The 19,368-nt window shown below is 40.5% G+C and overlaps 9 protein-coding genes across 9 annotated transcripts; 4 read left to right on the top strand and 5 right to left on the bottom strand. All coding sequences in view use genetic code 12, as the record gives it.

The window, feature by feature from the left end:
• Positions 1–883: 883 nt before the first annotated feature.
• RJT20DRAFT_39458 (casein kinase) lies at positions 884–2,755 on the bottom strand. Its single transcript, XM_064919975.1, has one exon. The coding sequence runs from the start codon at positions 2,429–2,431 to the stop codon at positions 1,010–1,012; it is 1,422 nt and encodes a 473-aa protein (XP_064775417.1). The 5' UTR covers positions 2,432–2,755; the 3' UTR covers positions 884–1,009.
• A 961-nt stretch (positions 2,756–3,716) lies between these two features.
• EAF3 (Eaf3p) lies at positions 3,717–5,469 on the top strand. Its single transcript, XM_064919974.1, has one exon. It carries the CDS (start codon positions 4,066–4,068, stop codon positions 5,080–5,082), a length of 1,017 nt encoding a protein of 338 aa, XP_064775416.1. The 5' UTR covers positions 3,717–4,065; the 3' UTR covers positions 5,083–5,469.
• UCF1 (Ucf1p) lies at positions 5,449–6,315 on the bottom strand. The gene has a single exon (XM_064917024.1). It carries the CDS (start codon positions 6,218–6,220, stop codon positions 5,618–5,620), a length of 603 nt encoding a protein of 200 aa, XP_064775415.1. The 5' UTR covers positions 6,221–6,315; the 3' UTR covers positions 5,449–5,617.
• A 1,160-nt stretch (positions 6,316–7,475) lies between these two features.
• On the top strand, positions 7,476–8,477 carry TIM22 (translocation channel protein). Its single transcript, XM_064919973.1, has one exon. The coding sequence runs from the start codon at positions 7,874–7,876 to the stop codon at positions 8,420–8,422; it is 549 nt and encodes a 182-aa protein (XP_064775414.1). The 5' UTR covers positions 7,476–7,873; the 3' UTR covers positions 8,423–8,477.
• A 56-nt stretch (positions 8,478–8,533) lies between these two features.
• Positions 8,534–9,208, bottom strand: RJT20DRAFT_1912 (uncharacterized protein; the record flags this gene model as incomplete). The annotated part of the gene is made up of 1 exon (XM_064919255.1): positions 8,534–9,208. The coding sequence occupies one exon, from the start codon at positions 9,206–9,208 to the stop codon at positions 8,534–8,536; it is 675 nt and encodes a 224-aa protein (XP_064775413.1).
• A 3,556-nt stretch (positions 9,209–12,764) lies between these two features.
• Positions 12,765–13,736, top strand: RJT20DRAFT_134622 (uncharacterized protein; the record flags this gene model as incomplete). Its single annotated transcript, XM_064918342.1, has 1 exon — positions 12,765–13,736. One exon carries the CDS (start codon positions 12,765–12,767, stop codon positions 13,734–13,736), a length of 972 nt encoding a protein of 323 aa, XP_064775412.1.
• A 569-nt stretch (positions 13,737–14,305) lies between these two features.
• On the top strand, positions 14,306–16,791 carry RJT20DRAFT_127554 (putative asparagine synthase). The gene has a single exon (XM_064917023.1). The coding sequence runs from the start codon at positions 14,752–14,754 to the stop codon at positions 16,783–16,785; it is 2,034 nt and encodes a 677-aa protein (XP_064775411.1). The 5' UTR covers positions 14,306–14,751; the 3' UTR covers positions 16,786–16,791.
• A 46-nt stretch (positions 16,792–16,837) lies between these two features.
• On the bottom strand, positions 16,838–17,910 carry RJT20DRAFT_39447 (uncharacterized protein). The gene has a single exon (XM_064919972.1). It carries the CDS (start codon positions 17,605–17,607, stop codon positions 16,891–16,893), a length of 717 nt encoding a protein of 238 aa, XP_064775410.1. The 5' UTR covers positions 17,608–17,910; the 3' UTR covers positions 16,838–16,890.
• A 304-nt stretch (positions 17,911–18,214) lies between these two features.
• On the bottom strand, positions 18,215–19,042 carry RJT20DRAFT_134619 (uncharacterized protein; the record flags this gene model as incomplete). Its single annotated transcript, XM_064918341.1, has 1 exon — positions 18,215–19,042. One exon carries the CDS (start codon positions 19,040–19,042, stop codon positions 18,215–18,217), a length of 828 nt encoding a protein of 275 aa, XP_064775409.1.
• Positions 19,043–19,368: the final 326 nt, after the last annotated feature.

The following is a 19,368-nucleotide window of genomic DNA, read 5'->3' as shown; positions in this document are numbered from 1 at the left end:
ACGCTGGATGTCTCTTGGGCATCCTTGGTTATATATACTAACTACACACCTGCTTCCCCATTCTTGGCCTATCACGATACCACGGCCTTTCTGGTATTTTTTACCATCATCAATTAATTTCAACGGCTTCCATATATGCATTACTATTGCTCGTAGGAACTTTTTTCAATGTTACCGATCCATACTGTTCCTGGTAGGAGTGGCTGAAAATCAATACCACCAACCGAGCATGACTTAGTGAGTCAATCTATATATAAAATGGGGACAGACGAAGTGACGGTAAAAATACGAGAGTGCGACAAAATACCCTAAGCACTACGATAACAAAGTGAGGACAAGGATGTGATCTCATGTGCCGAAGCTCTAGAACACTATGTGTCTGACACAACTCTAATTCTTAAATCTGTTTACGGGCATGGCAGCAAGGCTTATAGGGCGAACTGAAGGCTACGCCGCAAATTAAAACTAATGATAGACAATTTGTGTGGGCTCAGGTAAAAATAACAGACAATAACAAAAACATGACACTCGGGGATGAAATCAGAAATAAGGTTTAGAACGGCGTATGGGGCAGGATAAGAACAAAAACAGGGGTTGTGGTCGGTATTTTTTAACCATCTCAGGTGGTGATTGTGTTGATGTGGTTGGCGTTATCGGTTATTCGTACCCCCCAAGAGATTCCATACGTCTCTGCACGGCGATGTTGATAAAGGAGGAAGGTTGTGAGTTTCCATCTAATTATTCTAGTCCACTAACTCGACGATTATTTTATAATTGTCTACGATTACGATATCATACGAATGGTGCCCAGTATCTTTAACTATTGGACGTAAACAGGCGGGCGTACGGCAAGCACCATTCCCCAACTGTGTGTAATGATTATTATTACCATTATTATTACCATCATTATTATTATTATTATGATTACCTAGAATACTTCTCTATGTTATTTTGGGTCGCCTGTAGTCTATACTTAATTTGTGCCAAACATAGCGGTGTTCTATTTCTATTAAAAACAACAGCAAAACAAACCATGCAAACATCCTCTTCCCTTCTTCCTTCTCTCATTGAAGCTCGAAGTGTCTGAGTGAAGGTCACCATCATCACGCACTGGGATCATTCCATGCTGCTGCTGGTATGCCTGCGTCTGGTTATTATACAGTCCATTATTAGCATTCATATTTGGCATGACAGGGCTATTCCCACTGTTAAGGAATTGATGATTCCTGTTGTCTTGAGTGATCGAATTATAATTGCCGAAGGAGAGAGATTTGGACCGACTGTTGCGTGCATTCCGCTGTGACAATGAAAGTAGTTTAGAGTTAACCAGGTCATTTCTTTGATGCAATGGTGTCAGTTGTTGTATTTGTTGCTGCGATTGCTGTAACTGCTGTGGTAGCTGTATTTGATTAGGAGATTGTGACGTAGCGGTCGCCTGCTGTTGCCTTCTATGCTGTGGTGGGTGTGGATTACCATATCCATGAAGATTAGCCTTTTTGTTAAGGGCTGCGTCCCAACCACGGCCGCCATTGAGATCCATCCAATCGTAATGACCATCTTCTTCGGCACCGAGTGAAGTTAGCGCTTTATCCATCAAACTAACAAGGTAATTGTAATCTGGGGTCTCATCGAACTTGAGATTCCGCACGTATGTCAAATACTGCGCAAATTGTATAGGGAAGCCGTAGCAGAGTTCATTTATCAGTGTAGTTTGTTTTTTAAGTCCGATTTTCTCGTACTTCTGTTTATTGGTTGGTGCCTTGAGTCCTTGCCATGGGAGAGAGCCACGAAGGAAGTACATGAATACATGACCTAAACTCTCTAGATCGTCCCGTCTCAGTTGTTCCCGTCCAAGATGGGTGTTGATTGACATATAACGAGCTGTTCCACTGAGTGCTTTCTTCTCGCGGTATGGGATATGCAACTTTGTCTTGGGGTCTCTGTATTGTTTGGCCATGCCAAAATCTACTATGTACACTTGATTTGCATATGATGTTCCCGGTTTCCCTATAAGAAAATTGTCGGGTTTGATGTCTCTATAGATAAGATTGTGTTCATGGATCGTTTCAACTCGTTGAATCATCTGCTTGGCCACTTGGACTACCGTTTTCACGGTGAATTTACGGTTGCACCAATCAAAGAGATCTTCAAGCGATGGGCCAAGTAGGTCAATTATAAGAATGTTGTGGACACCCTCTTGGCCGAAGAAGTATGCCTGTGGAATTCCCACACTGTTGTTGAGGATACGATACGACCGATACTCGTCTCTCAACTGGGGGGCTTCGCATTTGCGAGGTTCAAACTTTATGGCCACCTGCTGGTTATTGAGGATATTTATACCTTCAAAAATGATACCGAAAGAGCCCTCGCCTATCTTTTTGCCAACTTTGTAGTGGACTCCGACTATATTGGACGATGCGGATTGTGCCATGGCATGTGTGAGTTACTTGGGAACAAATGGATGGACTTTTTCGATTTTGCGATAACTTCAAGCACAGATGAGCGAATTTTCTGGCGGTTTTACCGTTTTTCTTCAAGTTCTATTGCGGTGTGAGTTATGGGGCGATGAACCAAAGGGGTTTTGGCTGAACTGGCTGTGGACGAAGCGACAGCGACGACGGCGAGTAAGCGGTATGCAAGTTGAAGGATGTAGGGAATGAATAGGTCAATCAGAGGATCGGGAGCGAGCCATCGATCGGTTTTTGGGGGATCTCTGGGAGGGTTCACTGCAAGTATTCTCTTGGTTCGTTGCACCAATCAATGTTTATCAGTCAGACTGTAAGAGTATACAAGTGGTTCAGTCTGGGGTGTTATCTGAAGATAATCGATCGATTTTTTTCTAGATACAGTAATCGTGGTATGCTTTGTTGATGTTAATGCTATTTTCAACGCGCTGTCTCTATTAGAACACACTCTTCTTAGCTCTGCTATTCTCTCTTCTCCTACTTACACCACTAATACTATTCCGATTGTTGCTTGGTCTCCAAATTTTTTCCGCTGTAGACGATACAGAAATTACATGTAGGACGACGACGAGGCCAGGACGAGAGAGGAATTTCAGAGGGAGAGGGCTTGGGAAATGGGGAAAGTGGGAGTAATATGGGGGTCAGTTGAGGTAGGTGTCGTGGCGGCTGGTGATGAGTATGTTTTAAAGAGTTTTGGAATGAATCTGGCGGTGGTTGTTATCTGGGGTATGGGAAGTTTTGTTCTTTGTGGGGGAGATTTTTATGCTCTGCTGGGTGAGTCTTTTTGGATAACTAGTTTAAGCCCTGTAAGTAGGAGGAGAGATTGCGGTGTGTTTGGTAGCGCGTGCGTGGGCTTTTCCCGTCTTATAGTGGGCTGCTTGAGAATGTGGAACGAGCGGTGAGTCTGTTGATGAAAACTCTATGGGATGACAAGACATGACAAGAGATGAGATGCTAAAACTTGCAGTTTGTCTGTGGATCGAACACGAGCGGAAATAATAATAACATTATTATTATTATTACTATTATTATTATTATTGATCTTTATATACTAACCTCTCATGCTCATACACGCTCTCTAACACCATTTCAAACTATTGGTGAACCCATAAATGACAGTGAAAAATCCCTAAGTATATGTGTATGGTAGCGCTGGGTTCGGTTCTTGCGAAAAAAATGCGATGAACGCTCAATGTTTTCATGGTTTGTGTGAGAGGTATAGGCAAACTGAACAGTGTTTACTTCTAAGTAGTGGTATTAAATAGATTGTAGTTTGTTCTTAGTTATTTGGACTTATCAGGTAGCTAGTGATTAGCTAGTGATAGAAATTGTGCCACGTGAGAGATCTACAAGCCAGCAAACACCATTTAAAACAACTTCTCATTCAATTCTCTTCACCTTGTTGACTTACACGCGAAATTTGTAACTGTTACAGTTAAAGAGGTATTAGTACAGCTGGAAATAACCACCACTACAACACACGGGGCTTCAAAGAGAGTCTAGGCATATGTATTATTTACCAGGCTTATCTTAGGCTTTAATTTATCTTGATTTGTCTATTATTATACCGAAATATCCATTCTCCATAATATATTTCATCATGACGGACTTCAAACCAAACACAGCGGTATATGCCTACCATGGCCCGCTTATCTATGAAGCAAAAATCTTGAAAGTGCACCGAGCTAATGACTCACATGTGTTGGCGCCGGAAGGTAAGAAAGAGACTTTGGAAGAAAATCCCAAGTTGATCAAATACCCCGATTTGCACTCTCTAAATACATATTTGCTCCATTATCAGGGCTGGAACTCCAAGTGGGATGAGTGGGTTACTATTGAGAGAATCTTAGAATACAATGAAGAGAACAAGTTTAAGAAGAAGGAGCTTGACCAATTGAACAAGAAAAAGCGGGCAGTAAAGAAAACCACTCCAATAGCATCAACCACGACACCCAACACGTCGACGACTGGTTCTACAAATACCACAACCACCTCAAAGAAACGAGATGCCACTGTTGTGAGTGACAGTAAAAATGGAGAAGTTCCTAAAAAGCGTCTGAAAACTACTGCAACCTCAAGCAATAAGAAGTCAAATCCGTTGATTCAGTTAGAGTTCAACAAAGAATTGAAATACCTTCTAATCAACGATTGGGAATACATAACGCGGGACCGCAAGATAGTGGAATTGCCCAGTAAAAAACCGATTTCAAGCTTATTACAGGACTATCGCAAGTTTCGTCTGTCACAGCTCTCAACTGCGGAACAGATAGATATTCTACAAGAAATCTTGATGGGCTTGGAGCTATACTTCAACAAATCGTTGAGTTTAACGCTTTTGTACAAATACGAAAACTTACAATACCTTAACTTCTTGAAACAAGAGGTCATAAACAGTACCACCAAATCACAGAGTAAAGTGTACGGTGTTGAGCATTTGCTAAGGCTCTTGATTTCCTTGCCAGGACTCATAAGCCAGACTACGATGGACAATATCAGTATAAGCGTCCTAATCAACGAATTGACAGAACTCCTACGGTTTATTACTGATAATTTACCTCATTACGCCAACGAGTACGTAAATACGACCCCGCAATATGATAGTTTAGCAAGGAGCTGATATAGTCGAAAATGTATGATTAGGGGTCGGCAACAATTGCATTGTAAACACGAAGAATAAGATAAGTGTATCTGCGTGAATAGGGGCAACAGCAAAGTGGAGCAAGGGGTAAATGTTGGCAGATGTCCACAGGAATGCGACGTCGGACCATGTATACCTTTCTTGACTACTACGGTTGGGCCATCAAGATAACATTTGATGAGTCGATACCTCTCAAGGAACAGAACAGTCTGTACTCTCGGTATTGCACTGACGTCACAATCGTCAAAGTCAATCGGCCCATTTAGTACTGATCTGACTTTAGATCGAGATCGAAATATCAATATACCCATGGACGAATCGCAGTGTCTTAATTCTACGTTGAGTATCAAAAATTAGTTGTAATCGTACTTGTAGTACTGTCATGTATTCATGAGACATAAAACATAAAGGCGTAAACGTAATTTCGTAATCGTAATATAAAGAAGCAGAAATAAATCTAATGAAGTCTAACTGGAAACTTCATTGGAGATTTAGAAAGTCAAGTAAGACTCAATTAAATTGGCATCGACTTGTAGTCAACTTCAACCATTGGGTTCTCGTTGTTACAGGAGATGTTCAATTCCAATCTCCAGTGTCTTCCGTACTTGTCTTCCTCCTCCTTGGAGAAACCATGGTCGGTTTCATCCTTAAACTTCCAGGTAATTTTGTTTGGAGTTTCGACCGTATCGATCTTATCCATATGCAATTCGTAACCGCAACATTTCTCTAAGTCCTTGATCAAGTGTCTTTCAACATGGTGTTGCAAGTTTCTTCTGAACTTACGAGAGTTCTTGTTGGCGGTTGGTTTAATCTTGTCCAAGTTATCGTGGCACTCCTTCAAGATGAAAGGAGGGTAGTAACTAAGGTGACCGTGGAAATAGTCGTACTCATTGTCCCAGGTTTCGTCTCTAACGAAAGCCTCGAATTGAGTCAAGTCATCAAACTCACGTACTGGTGGTGGAGCCAAGACCTCGATCATACCACCTTCTGATTCAGCAGATTCTATGGAGACAATTGAAGAAGATCTCGACTTAGGAACTGGTGCTAACTTTTCTAATGGAACGCAATTGTTCAAGTCCAATGGTTGTGTACCTTTGGACTTCTTACCTTTGACCATGATCGATAGTGGGGTTGTTGTTATATATAGTAGTTGTGCAAAAGCGACAAAGTGTTAATTGATGATATGTATATATCTTTGATATATAAATATCGGTGGTTAACAAAACGATACAACTGAATTTAGGGGGCACTTCGTAGGACTATTTATACCGTTGCAGCCATCCATGGCTCACTAGCAGCCAAAGGTGCGTCCAGTGCAAAATCCCTCACTTCCCCTTTACGGCAAATAATATTATTACTCAATGCCCAACCAAACCCAAGTGAACAACATGAAATGTGTAATGTGCACATCTCCTCATATGCCCCTAAGTAACTTGGTGATGTAACACCACCTGGTATGCAATTAAGGAGAACTCCGTATTGAGGATTTAGGAACTAATAGGAACAAGCAGGAACAGACTATGCACGCACGTCAATGTTTGGCTGAGAAAAATACTCCTCTTGTGATCATTTTTTAGACGCACGCATTTGTAGAAAAGTCACTCCACACTGAAGGCTGAATTTCTTTTGTGTGGAGACGGGGAAGCTTGGGACTGGGAAGTACGCAAGGTTCTGGGGTTTACTGCGAGATCGAGGCTAAAGTTGACCCCAGAGGTACATGGATGTACTGGTGCAAACTGGGGAACCACCCAAACGAGGCTAACCCCCTCACTCTGGGGGGGTTGTGTTTCATTGGATAACCTTTGAACATTTCCAAAATGGCGGAGAAAGCCCATTGGCCCCACTCTGACGATCTATTATCACTATGAAATTGCGGGTGAAACCCCATGATTGGACCATTCCTCGTAGTTGTTGATGGCTCCCCTCCGATGCTCCTTTTTCCTTTCCCACTACCTCGTAAGCAGCAAGTGAACATCAATGGCTCCGTTATTTTCCCCGTCAACTTGACATGATTCAAGTTCCCACCATCACCAGAGCCAATGACTCACGGTTGAACTCGCTACTCTCGTGTGTGAAATCGTAAAGAATCGGCTGGCTTTCCAGCCCATCCCATAACATATGTTACCACTGCTATCGCAGATGTGACGCTATTCCTTATCGTATGTTACGTCACTATATGCACGCGAATTTTGCGATGCGGTCATCGCGCTTGAAGTGGCCAGTCATCAGTGAGTTGACAACACATTGGTGTGCGGACAATTTGCAGTGGCTACCCTAGTTACCGCATACCATGATCGGTGAGTGAATAAACAAGTATATGGGGTGAAGTGACAAGATGTGTTTCGCTTAACAGGCCGAAGTTTGTTTACGTCATATAATTCCGTTTACACCCGAATTCTGCCAGTTTGGATTGGTGATATGATATGGTGTTGAAGTGTAGTGGCCCCATGGAGACAGAGTTTATCCGGTTCGGAGCTTTTTCCTCGAATTTATGCAGCATAGTACTTTATTCATAAAGTTATTCCTTTGCTAGCCGTCCCTAGAGGTCCATGGCTCGAGATCAAACTACCTATTATGAACATAGACTAGGCTTCTCTCATCCTACAAAGACGGTGTTGGGAATTTCATAATGCGACATTGATTGCGACATGAAAAGAGACATTTCTCTTTTTCAACCAAAAAAAATTTGTCCTTAACTATGGAGATCCAAACTGGTTTAAAGTCAAGACAACTTCAAACGTCATTTCAACATTATACATAGTACCCAGCCATGTTTGGAGTATATTCAGGCCAGCAAGGGCCACCAAAAACCCTTGCTGAGATGACTCAGGAAGAACAGGCTGAAGAAGGAGCCAAGCGCATGGTAGCCTTCATGCAATCTTGCCCTGGTAAAACGGCAATGGCTGGAGTGTCGGGTTTCTTCTTGGGTGGTTTTTTCGGTTTATTCATGGCATCAATGGCATACGATGTGCCTGTCGGTACAGAAGCCGTTAAGCACATTAGTGACTTGCCCTTCAAGCAACAAATGAAGCTACAGTTTACGGACATGGGTAGACGTGCATATTCCAGTGCCAGAAACTTCGGTTATATTGGTATGGTCTTTTCGGGTGTCGAATGTTCCATCGAGAGCTTACGTGCTAAACACGATATATATAATGGTGTTAGTGCCGGCTGTATTACAGGTGCTGGTTTGTCCATTAAGGCTGGTCCTCAAGCTGCATTAATTGGATGCGCAGGCTTTGCTGCTTTCTCAACTGCTATAGACTTATACATGAACAGTGAAGCTGCTGCTCCGCCTAAGAACGACTACGACGAATGATTAGAGATCCACGGAATGGGATAGAAAGCTCGATAAAGATGCTTTGTATATTTATAATTGTATATAAACTTCAGTATTTTACACTAATATAGTACATAGGTTACAGTTTTTTTAACAGAGGTAGTAACAGTAATCGTAGTCCAACCCTGATACAACAAATGATGAGACGAAGAATAGAAGTAGAGCCACCACAAATCCCAGCAAATATCGGATATCTAACTCGATATTTAATTTGTACTGATCCTTACTCTTCTGCTGCTTTTGTAAACGTTCCAATGCTCCAAATAGCTCTGAATTATTGGTATTTGTCTGTTCCTGAACAGGTTCTTTCTCTGGTTCTGGCACCCTCTCGTTATTAGTTAATACTTGGATGACTTGTTCTAGTTCTGATTTAGCCAGTAACAACCCACTCAAACTCTTAGGGGTAGAATTGAGTAGTAATTTTTCTATCTGGTTCAAATTCTGTCGTATTGACTCTATCGTCTTGTTATAGGGATTGTTTATACTCTTTTCGGTCCTTGAACCACTTCTTAAGCTTCGCAGAAGTAATTTGCCTACTGTGTCTTCTTGAGTGTAGGCATTTGTCCTTATACTTTCCAATCGTATTGGTTTTCGTATACTCTCAACAACAGTTCTGTGTTTCACATTACGGTTTTCCACAGCAGTTTCGTCGTCATCTTCTTCGTCTTCCACTTTGGCTGTTCCTTTCGACGATTTGTTAATCTTGTATGGCAATGGCAAGGGCTCTCCCAAGCTGACGCCTGATTCTTGTTTTATTTTCACCATGTATCTCAACAATGTTATGTAGTTGGTTGACCATACTCCTGTATCTTTTTGATGTTGATGTTTATAATTTGTTTCATCAATTTTGGTGCGCGTTGATATGAGAAAATTTGGCAGCCTGTCAGATATTATGAGGTAATGTGGTTAATGTTAACAAGGTTTATTATTTGCTGAAGTTTGTTGAAGTGAGGGATATAATTTATTAGCAATAAAAAGTATTGAGCTTTGTTGCTGTATATATTTTTTTATGTATTATTATGAATAAATTCGTAGGAAAGAGTGTGGTAGCAAGATCAATCCCAATATTCAGTATGCCTTCCAGTAACTATTCCGAGTCACGTGAAACGAGGTTGAGGTTAAAAGTAGTATTGCAAGGCTACAAGCTAGAAAACTTGTAATAGTGTCGTGAGTCACATAGAATATCTTCGTGTGGAGAGAAGGATGCAAGAAACTGTTTAGTTGTTGAGCATCGAATACTCCTCAACCACACCAACCACCAACTTGACTCAAGATATGCTATGATCACCCAAATTGGACTGTCCTGATTGAAAGTGTTATAATAATTTCGTAATAATACTGAACGAAGGTAGTTGGATTATTCCAATAATTGTGTGCTACTCACATGAGAAAGTTAAAGAGTCTATCAGGCTGCATATTGGAGCTACATTTTTCAGATAGAGATGATTCTGATGAGTATTGCTTTCGCTTGAAAAGAGTCGGCTCCAGAAACATGTACATCAACAAAGACAATAAACCTCTTTAATTGGCGAAGGGATGAAAAATAGATGGTAGAAACACGGAAGGCCATGAATTCTTATTTTGCTGTTGCTGCTTCCGTTAAAATTGTAATTGTCATTCGAAACATGAGAATTCATCATCGAAATAATACTTTTGCAGAACTTCTTATTTTCCTATACCATGGAGAAGCAGTCCAACATTTTGCAGCTGGTGTGAAATGAAAAATACGATTTGAGACCATAAAGATATGAATCATCCTGTCAATTACCATTCTCTTACCTTGCGGTCTTGGCATATACTAGAGACAAGCCAACTATGTTCCTTCTACATGAAGTAAGGAAGCTGAAGGTGACAAAACATCCTGCACCACCTCATTTCAGATTCCTTGAGAAGATGTTTGGCGGTCATCTTGAGGTCAGGGGCACGCTTAAATGGGAACAATGCTCGGGGATATGTGGGAGTATGCACAGAGCATGTATCTCTGAATGACATCCAATCACGTACATACACATTGCTTACGCTTGCTGGTTTTGCCTTACGGATACTACCCCACAAAGACGCGAAAAAGATGAAACGACGAATTTGGGTGTGTTTAGTTTCAATCGGGCGACTTCATACTAAAAGAAGAATCAGATCTATTTCAGATTCTACAGCTGAGTGTTTCATTTCGCATCGGAGGCGTCAATCATGAGGTAGATCTTCCTAAATAGGATTTTGGTATTACCTCCAGATATTTTTCCAATCTTCTAATTGAAAAGGCAGTTTATCCTTATTAACAGAGACCTCTGTATTCAAACCTAGATGACAAGATCAATGTTTCAAATTGGATAAGGCATGGCCTGATACAAGTCCCAATGACTACTGTTAACAATAGATCAAACTAAAGTGGAAAAGAGACATCTTGACAGTGTACTTCGGTAAGAACTGATTGACCAATACGAGTTATTAGAGCCCCCTTCGTTAATGTCAATCGCGAAATTGCCTCGTAATTCTTAGGCTGCATGCCGATGAGACGCCATGCGTGTTGTGTATCATTTGGTGCTGCTTGAATCGGCCATCACCACCGCATGAAACGGTCACCACTGACATGTAGAAGAAAGTGTTAGTTTCTATTGCCATTTCAGTGGAATAGGTCGTATCTCATATTACCGTGCGGCGTTCCTTAGAGCTTAGCAAACGTGAGACTTTTTGGCGATATATCAATGATCGCATGCTTCTCAACGCAACCATGTTGAATACCAACTTTAAGGTTTCAATTCTTGAGCCTCATAGATTCTCAAATGGCATCTGGTCAACTAAATCACTAAGCCGAGATTACAATACAATGAAAACTGATTAGCGTCAGGTCAATTACACGCCAACCTACAATTACGAGGCAATATTTAGACCATCTGGTAAGTGGTATAGGCACAATTGGAGCGTAATTTGCAGATATTTTCCTTATCTGTCGTTTCAAAAAACCAATCGGGGAGATTTTCCGTGTTCTGGCAATCAAGAGCACCCATTGATTGGTACAGAATTCACTGCATGAAAAATAATGCAGAAAGCAAAATTTTCCAAATAATAATCTCGAAAAACTCGTGTGACGCCTATGCTGTCATAACTAACTTGTATTTTTAATGCTGGAGTATGCATTGCATTGAAAAATGCCCTCATACTAGTGGTGTATGAACCATGTTGAGAACGAAAGGAGTTGCTTGGGGTACTAAATGGGATTGTGCTAGACCCATATTTTGAGAGGCAAGTTGCAGCACTGCGAATCTCCGCAGTGGGCTATTTTCGCTCTTTCTCTCGTGTGACGACTATCTCGCAATCTAGAAGTAATTGTGCCAGGCGGCCAAGCACCTTCATCACATTCCATATAACTAGTCTCCAGCTATGGGGCTACTGTACACGTTGCGTGGACTTTTGAATTTGAGATTTTGGCACTCTGGCATGTATACAATGTGGGGACACATCTTCGAACAAAGCGAGTATGTGCGTATTTCTATTGTCCCAACAGCATAAATGCGCCCGGGCACTTGAATTAGACCAAAGAACCCCTAATAGGATCTAGAACACAAAGTGAAATTAAAAATAGCACTCGTCTGTCATTCTCCAACCCAGCATTTTATTCTGATTCTTTCTTCATATGGGTAACACCAGGTACGAATCGTGTTCATTAATGGCCAAACAGGAGCTAATGGTGGCTAGAACCGACCGTTTCCAACAATAACGTTACTAAAGCTGTGATTTTTTTAGTCGCCAAGTTATGCGCAGCTCACGCTTAAAAAAGAAAAGATTCTGAGACACCCAAGTATACGCCTGATATTTTCTAGTCGCTGTTCTTATTCATACCTCAGGCAACACTTTTAGTAACAGTGAGAGTTAATTTAATTATTTTAGATTTGTTCATTCATGTATTTATTTATTTATTTTGTTGCTTGTGCTTTGATTGTGAGGAGAACAGCACTAGAAGTTGAACTGGGGTGAAATTTTTTGGTTTGTTAGTGTTTTCTTCCTTTTAGATTGCTTTTAGAACTGATCACTTTATTTCTCGCTTCTCTTTGCATGGCATTTTCTCCCGTATTATAAATATCTGAAGATCCCTTGTTATTTAGGATTTCTAGCATAGTTGATAGAAAGTTTGTTTTCTCATTGGAGTTATATTCTTTCCATTCGTTGACGTTCTCGTCTATTAAACAACCCATATTTCACTGCACCCTCATAGAAGGAGAGGTACAGCCCGTTACTTCCTATAGATATATATCATCCGCACTGAATCAACCATTCATCTACTAATACCCATACTTTCATTACAGTTAATAGCACAAATCGCATAATGTCTGACTCCCACCAAAGAAGAAGTAGCAACATTAAAACATCCTTCCACTACGATATCGAAAAGATTTCTGAATCGACGGAGGATGCTCAAAACGACGGCTCTGGCTTATTATTTGATACGGATGCAAAGTCTCAGACTGGCCATTCCCAATCCCAAGCTCGTAGGAGGACATTTCAGCGCTTCTTTTCAGTCGCTTTTTCTTTCTTAGTGGTGATTACATTCATCAACTTCATATATTACACAGCTAAACAGGGCAGCAAGTCTATATCATCTCAAGCAAGTCTCAAGTCCGGTTCGTCCTTGCTTGAGTCAGAAAGAGAATTGCTTTCACGCTTGGAGTCTGATAAGATAGTCAGTCCAGTGAACGCCAAGTCGGCTAACACCGGAAATAATGTAATGAATTTCGATGAATCTCAAGGCTTGACGCCCCAAATCGATGAACTAGTCAACGCCGAAATTCAGAAGCAACAACAAAGTGATATTGGCACAGTGTCAGATCCGGAAGAAGATGATGAAGAGTTGGAAGCCGATGACTCTGTCAGGTCTCAAAACGATTTGAAAGAGATCTTTGCAGTTAACCCAGTCATCATTCTCTCAAGTGACCCATCCTCACCAAAACAGAAACAATTAGAAACGATATTAATGAACATAAACATCCACCCAGAACCAAAAGTGGTCAATTTATTTAAGCATCCTAACTACGAAAGTATTCTTAAATATTTAAAGCATTATGAGTCCTACACAACAATACCTACTGGTACTACAGGAACCATCAAAAACAATTTAGTCTACGCCTCCCATGAGGATGATGCTGACAGCGAAGAGCAATCAGCCGTGGACGATATTCCACGTCTTTTCGTAGGAGGATCACCTTACGGAAACTATAAACTGATCTTCACGTTATACAAAAACAACAATTTGCAAAGTTATCTCAGGGAACGTGGTAGAGGAACTATCACCATTGGGTAGGCTTGAGAGATAAGGCAAGGTAGGTGAAATGCCTGTAATCTTGTTATGTAAATTAATGTACAATACATATTTCAATGAATGTAGCTCATAAACCCTCTATGTTGGATATGAATGCTCAGATATGCATAGAATATTTAGGGGCAAGCATGCTTGTCTTTTTCAGTTGAATGTAACCTAAGTTGTAGGGTTGATTCCGTCTCATCCCGTCGGCAAGATATCACGCATTAATCGCAGATGGTATTAAGGACTCGTAATCGTAAATTCTTTTGTCTACAAATCATGATAACGCATAGTGCATGAGTACACAGTGAGCACATAAATTCTGCAGCAGTATAGCGAGCTAAGGACACCTAATTCAGTAGTGTACGACAAAGAGAACTATGGTTGTACAGGCCATCGAAACATCATCTTGGCAATCAGCCTCTCCAGAATGGTGTGAACAAGGAACCCATCTAGTCTTTCTCCTACACGTGCAAGTACAGTCTTTGCGGTGAGTGGTTATCTTCAAGCACTGCTTAAGCACGACGAGAAAATGCTACAAACTCTAACCTTAATGAAATAAGGTTTGACTATATGATTTTAAATAGAGGGGTCTCGTGGGCCCCATCTTTCTGGATAGATACCTATCTACAGTCCACAACTATGCGAAGTCTGAGCCATTATTTCTTTGATTTGTATTGCTCAAAAGTATATTCTACAGGCCGTAGCGTTATTACTATACAGATTGCGAAGAAAGAGTACATCTATCCTTTTCACTTTGCCATATATAAATCGATGTCTGTTTTGATGATGATAATGATGGTGATGGGATTTCTTCTTACGCCAAAATTTCTTCTGACACCAGCCAAAATCTTGAATTCAGAGAACAAGATGTTCAAGTAAACTTTGGGCCCAAAAGTGGGCCCAGATTGTTGCTACCATTTTTGGATCTTGATCATGTGACCCACCATCGAGCTTTAAATTTTGTTTTACTAAAGAATATGTTACCGTAATATACCATTTTTGCAGTACCTAGATGTGTGGAATCCTTGGCTCGATCTCTAGGGCAGGCAATGGATTACAATCCAAAGATATCCCATCATGTATTCCGACATTAAAGAATGGTTGTAACAATAATGTAGCCGATTTCCAGTTCTGGGAGACCAGAGATGCTGGAGTAATTGAAAGATTCACAACCAAAGATCGTTCATTGAAATCTTTGTCAAAGCTGGATGAAAATAAATTGAGTAATTTGGATCAATTGCGACAGTTAAATACAGATGCAGCCAAGATTAGAAATAATGTGAAGCTATCATCTGAAGAGCAGCACAAGCAGTTGGAACAAATTCAAATTAGAATAGATGAAATAACAATTGGAGATCACGTCGAAGACTCGGAGACACCAGAAGAGACCGATTTTGAATCTCTCATGTACGAAATTTCAAGTCGAGGACCAGATTATCTAAATTATAGTACATTTACAAACAATCAAGTGTATTTTCAATTGTTTAGCTCAATTTTATCCTTGAGGCAACCGTTTCAGTCACAACCAATCCAATTCGACCGGTTCATTCTTCAATTCAATGGAGAATTGTATAATGACATGTGTCTACACACTAACGACACCACCTTCTTTATGGAAACTTTACGAAGCAACTTGGAAGATAGCCGCGATGATAGCGAAGCTATATTCATAACGACTTCTCGATTGTATGGGGAATATGCATTCGTACTATATGATTTGAAGGAGGATATGATATATTTTGGAAGAGATTGCATTGGAAGGCGATCCTTAGCTTACTCCCTTGAGGACAACAAATTAACCATTAGCTCATTGGCTCACTCTTCATTCGTAGAATGTGAAAATAAGTTATATGTCTTCAACTTGTCCAACTTCGAATTGAACAGCTTTAGTTATCCACAGTTGTTCCAAAGATACAACGATGATATATCACAGATGTTCAAACCATTGCCATACACTGAAGCGCCAAACGAAGAAGAGTCTTTGAAGAAGCTTTATATTAGCTTGAAACAATCTACACTTTTAAGGCAGCAAGCTATTTACCCATTGCACGATGAATTAGTTACACTTGGGATATTATTTAGTGGTGGATTGGATTGCACCATTGTAGCAAGTCTTATCGGTGAAAATATTCTTGAGTCTAACCACGCAAAGAGGTGCAATATTGACCTACTAACGGTTGGATTTGATAATCCTAGAACCAATCAAAAGGCAGATACTTCGCCCGATCGCCAACTCAGTAAGAAGTCTTGGTTTCACCTTGCTTCGAAATACAACAAACCGGACCGTTTGAACATTAGATTGGTGGAAATAAATGTCAGCTATAGAGAATGGTTGATGCACCGCCGCCGTGTTCAAAAATTGATGTACCCATGTCAAACTGAAATGGATCTCTCGATTGCAATCGCCTTCTATTTTGCATCCGCTTTAAGTTGTGAGTCAATGGAATTGTTGGAGTTAACGCAGACTGGCATTTCGTTTGAAGAGTTTTCAGTGAATGAAATGAAATATATTACTCGTAGCACCAACTACAGTTCGACTGCTAAGGTCTTGTTCAGTGGTTTGGGAGCTGATGAATTATTTGCTGGCTACTCCCGTCATGAAGCCATTTTCCTGAACCAACTCACCCTAGATTCCACATCAGCAGAAATAGAGGAATGCTATGAGAAGTTATCTGCGGAGTTGATTTATGACATTAATGTTATTCATAGACGAAATCTTGGGCGAGATGATCGCGTCATAAGCTCTTGGGGTAAGGAATTACGGTACCCATATCTTGATGAGAAGTTCATCAGTATTGTCATAAATGAAATTCATCCTAATTTGAAATTTCATTTTGGATTCGAATCTGTTACAAGCAAAAAGAACAAGGTACCTAGGATCGTGATGAAACCGATTAGAAAGTACCTATTGAGACAATTGGCAGCTAAAGTCTTGGGATTAGAATGGGTCAAGGATGAGTTGAAAAGGGCTATCCAATTCGGTGCCAAAAGTGCCAAACTAGAAATCGGCCAGAGCAAAGCAAAAGGGACTGATAAATTATTATAGAATATATCATAGATTAATGTATCAAATATATAAGGAGGCATATATCATGAGAATAAATAGGACCATGGCTATCGGTCACCGTATTACGTTACTAGCGTGGTCATACTAGTGCTGCTTATGGTTCTTTAAGTCTTCAACCCATTTGGGCTCAATTACCAAAACTTCACATTCTGTCAACAAATTCTCTTTGCTTTCGGCTTCTTCTATTGGAAGATTTTTCTCCAAGTCGAACTTAAACACGGAGCCCTTGACCCAGCACTTTCTTCCAGTCTTTTTAAGTAACTCACATTTGATCAATACATAGTTGTCCGTATATGTGGGCTTTTTATAGTTGATATTCAAGTTGGCGGTGACACCCTTTTTCGATTCAAAGTTTTGAAAAGCTAAACGGCAAGTCAACTCATCCAATAAAGTAGCTAACAATCCCCCGTGAACAATACCCGAATGCCCAGAAAGCTTGTTTCCTAATTGAAAAAACGTGAGCGAATAGTTGTCAGTGATTTTCTCTCCCTCATCAACCACAATATCTCCGTAGGACCAATATTTTTCATCGATGAAATAGTAACTGTCGGATCTATAATTGATTTTATCTGGACCGGCGAGAGTGTGGCCCGTCAAGTTCGGCCAAATGTTTTCCTTGATGAGATGCTCGTTGAGATGATTCTTCTTACGGTATGCCTCGTATTTTTCGTGGTATCGTAAAAACTGTGGATTCTCTAATAAGTTTTGCTCATACTTATTCACCGATGACTCTTGGAGCTTGAAGTCGATATCACTGATGTTGCTGGAATTCACCAAGGTCTGGGTTTCTTCGGTGGCCATTTTCAACAAATTCCACAAATATAAATACAATATGACTCAAGTTTTTTTCACCCAACCTGAGAGGCTCTTGATCTTCTTTTTGGCCTAAGCTTATCTATCGACCAGTGTCTGCTATTTATACGCTTGAGTCACTCTTGTGACGACAATCGATCGGGTGCAGATTTCTTTTTTCGGCCAGAGTCGTCTTTAAGCTCGGATAACAAATCTGTGGAGGGGGGGAGGGTACATTACCCACGCTAATTCTCACTACGAACGGCTAGCGGCTATCTCAGGCGAAAAAATGATCTGAGGTTTCGGTTACGAGAGGAGTTGTGGAGATGGATGGACGTGGTGTGTTACTATGTTGCAATAGATTATTAGTTAGAGAGAAGATAATGTGTCATTATCTGAAGTATAAATACGATTGAAATAAACAAGAACAATTGTGTATTTGGATTTAATATAGCTACAAAATATGAAAAAAATTGAAGAAATGACATTATGGGGGTTGTAAGAACAAATAAATAGGAGAATATATACTAGAATTCGAGAACAAAACTATAAATAGGGGGAATGGCTCCCCTAACTATGAAAATTGTTATCCGTAATAAGATCCAGAGGAACAACTTTAGAAAGCACCCAGGAAAACATGCTTGAAAGTTGCCCTTGCGTCCTTGTCAATCAAGTTACCATGGCACATGACAATAGTGTTAAAGTCCCAATTGTAAATGGCTTGTAATCCATTTTTACTCTTCTTGGGATTGACAAGTTTGTTGAATAAAAAGCTTCCAACCTTACTGTTTGGTTGCATGTATCTTGTTGGGAATGACCACCCAGAGTGAGGATTGAATCCCTTCTTGAATCCCAATTCTGGGGAGTATTGCTCTAATGTAACTTTTCCAGAAGTAGTTCCTGGAACACCCAAATTGAATAACAAATCAGCCTCGAAGACAATCTTGGATGATTTTTCGTAAGTGACGAGCTCTTGGTTTCCGTGAAATGGTAAGTAAACAAACTCGAAATTATCCAATATAGCTGGTTCCTTAATTCCGATCTCTTCTTCAAGTGCCTTTCTATCAATTAATTTGTTACCATCTTTCTCCGAGAAAGTGTAGTCGATGTCGACACCAGGAATTTTAACTGAGTCCATAGCTATTATCTTCAAATTGGGGTACTCTTCCTTGAAAGATTTAGCAGCGAGGGTGTGTTCACGGTCTGGAATGATCAAGTGTGTGATGTTTGGCTTTTGGTCGGAACCAGTCAACAATTCCAAACTTTTCTCTACTTCTTTACCATAAGGTAAAGCAGACCAAACGATAACGCTGTCATCGTGGTTGAAAAGTGCCATACGGGCTCCGAAATTAAATTTGTCAGCTCTGGTGAATGCAGAGGAGGCAATGACAACATTGTCAGATAACTTTCTGGTAGTAACTTTAAAATTGGCTGGGTAACCCATTGTGATTGATGTGTATTTTTTGGATGCTGTAGTGGAGAACAAGCGATTTGTTGCTAAGCTGTTGGTTACTCTGACGATGCGATAGGCGTTGCAACAGAGGCTTATATTACGTGAGATGAGAGATACTCTGGATGACAGTTGAAGCAATTGAACTAGATAAGGGAGGCTATTCGACATCTATTTATACTTAGGTTCGCTGGAGTGAGAACCGAACCCCTTGCACTTTTGTTATTACTAAAACCCTGACTGCAAACCGGAATTAATTATTTTAACGGTCTGGTTCTTTCCATTACCGTTAATCTCTAGCAAAGGCCGACTGTCACACA

The sequence above is a fragment of the Scheffersomyces xylosifermentans genome, assembly GCF_036884685.1.
Source record: "Scheffersomyces xylosifermentans strain CBS 12540 chromosome Unknown RJT20scaffold_3, whole genome shotgun sequence".
Lineage (NCBI taxonomy): Eukaryota > Fungi > Ascomycota > Pichiomycetes > Serinales > Debaryomycetaceae > Scheffersomyces > Scheffersomyces xylosifermentans.
Note: the sequence above shows the minus strand (reverse complement) of the source record. Positions and strands in the feature narration are given on the sequence as shown.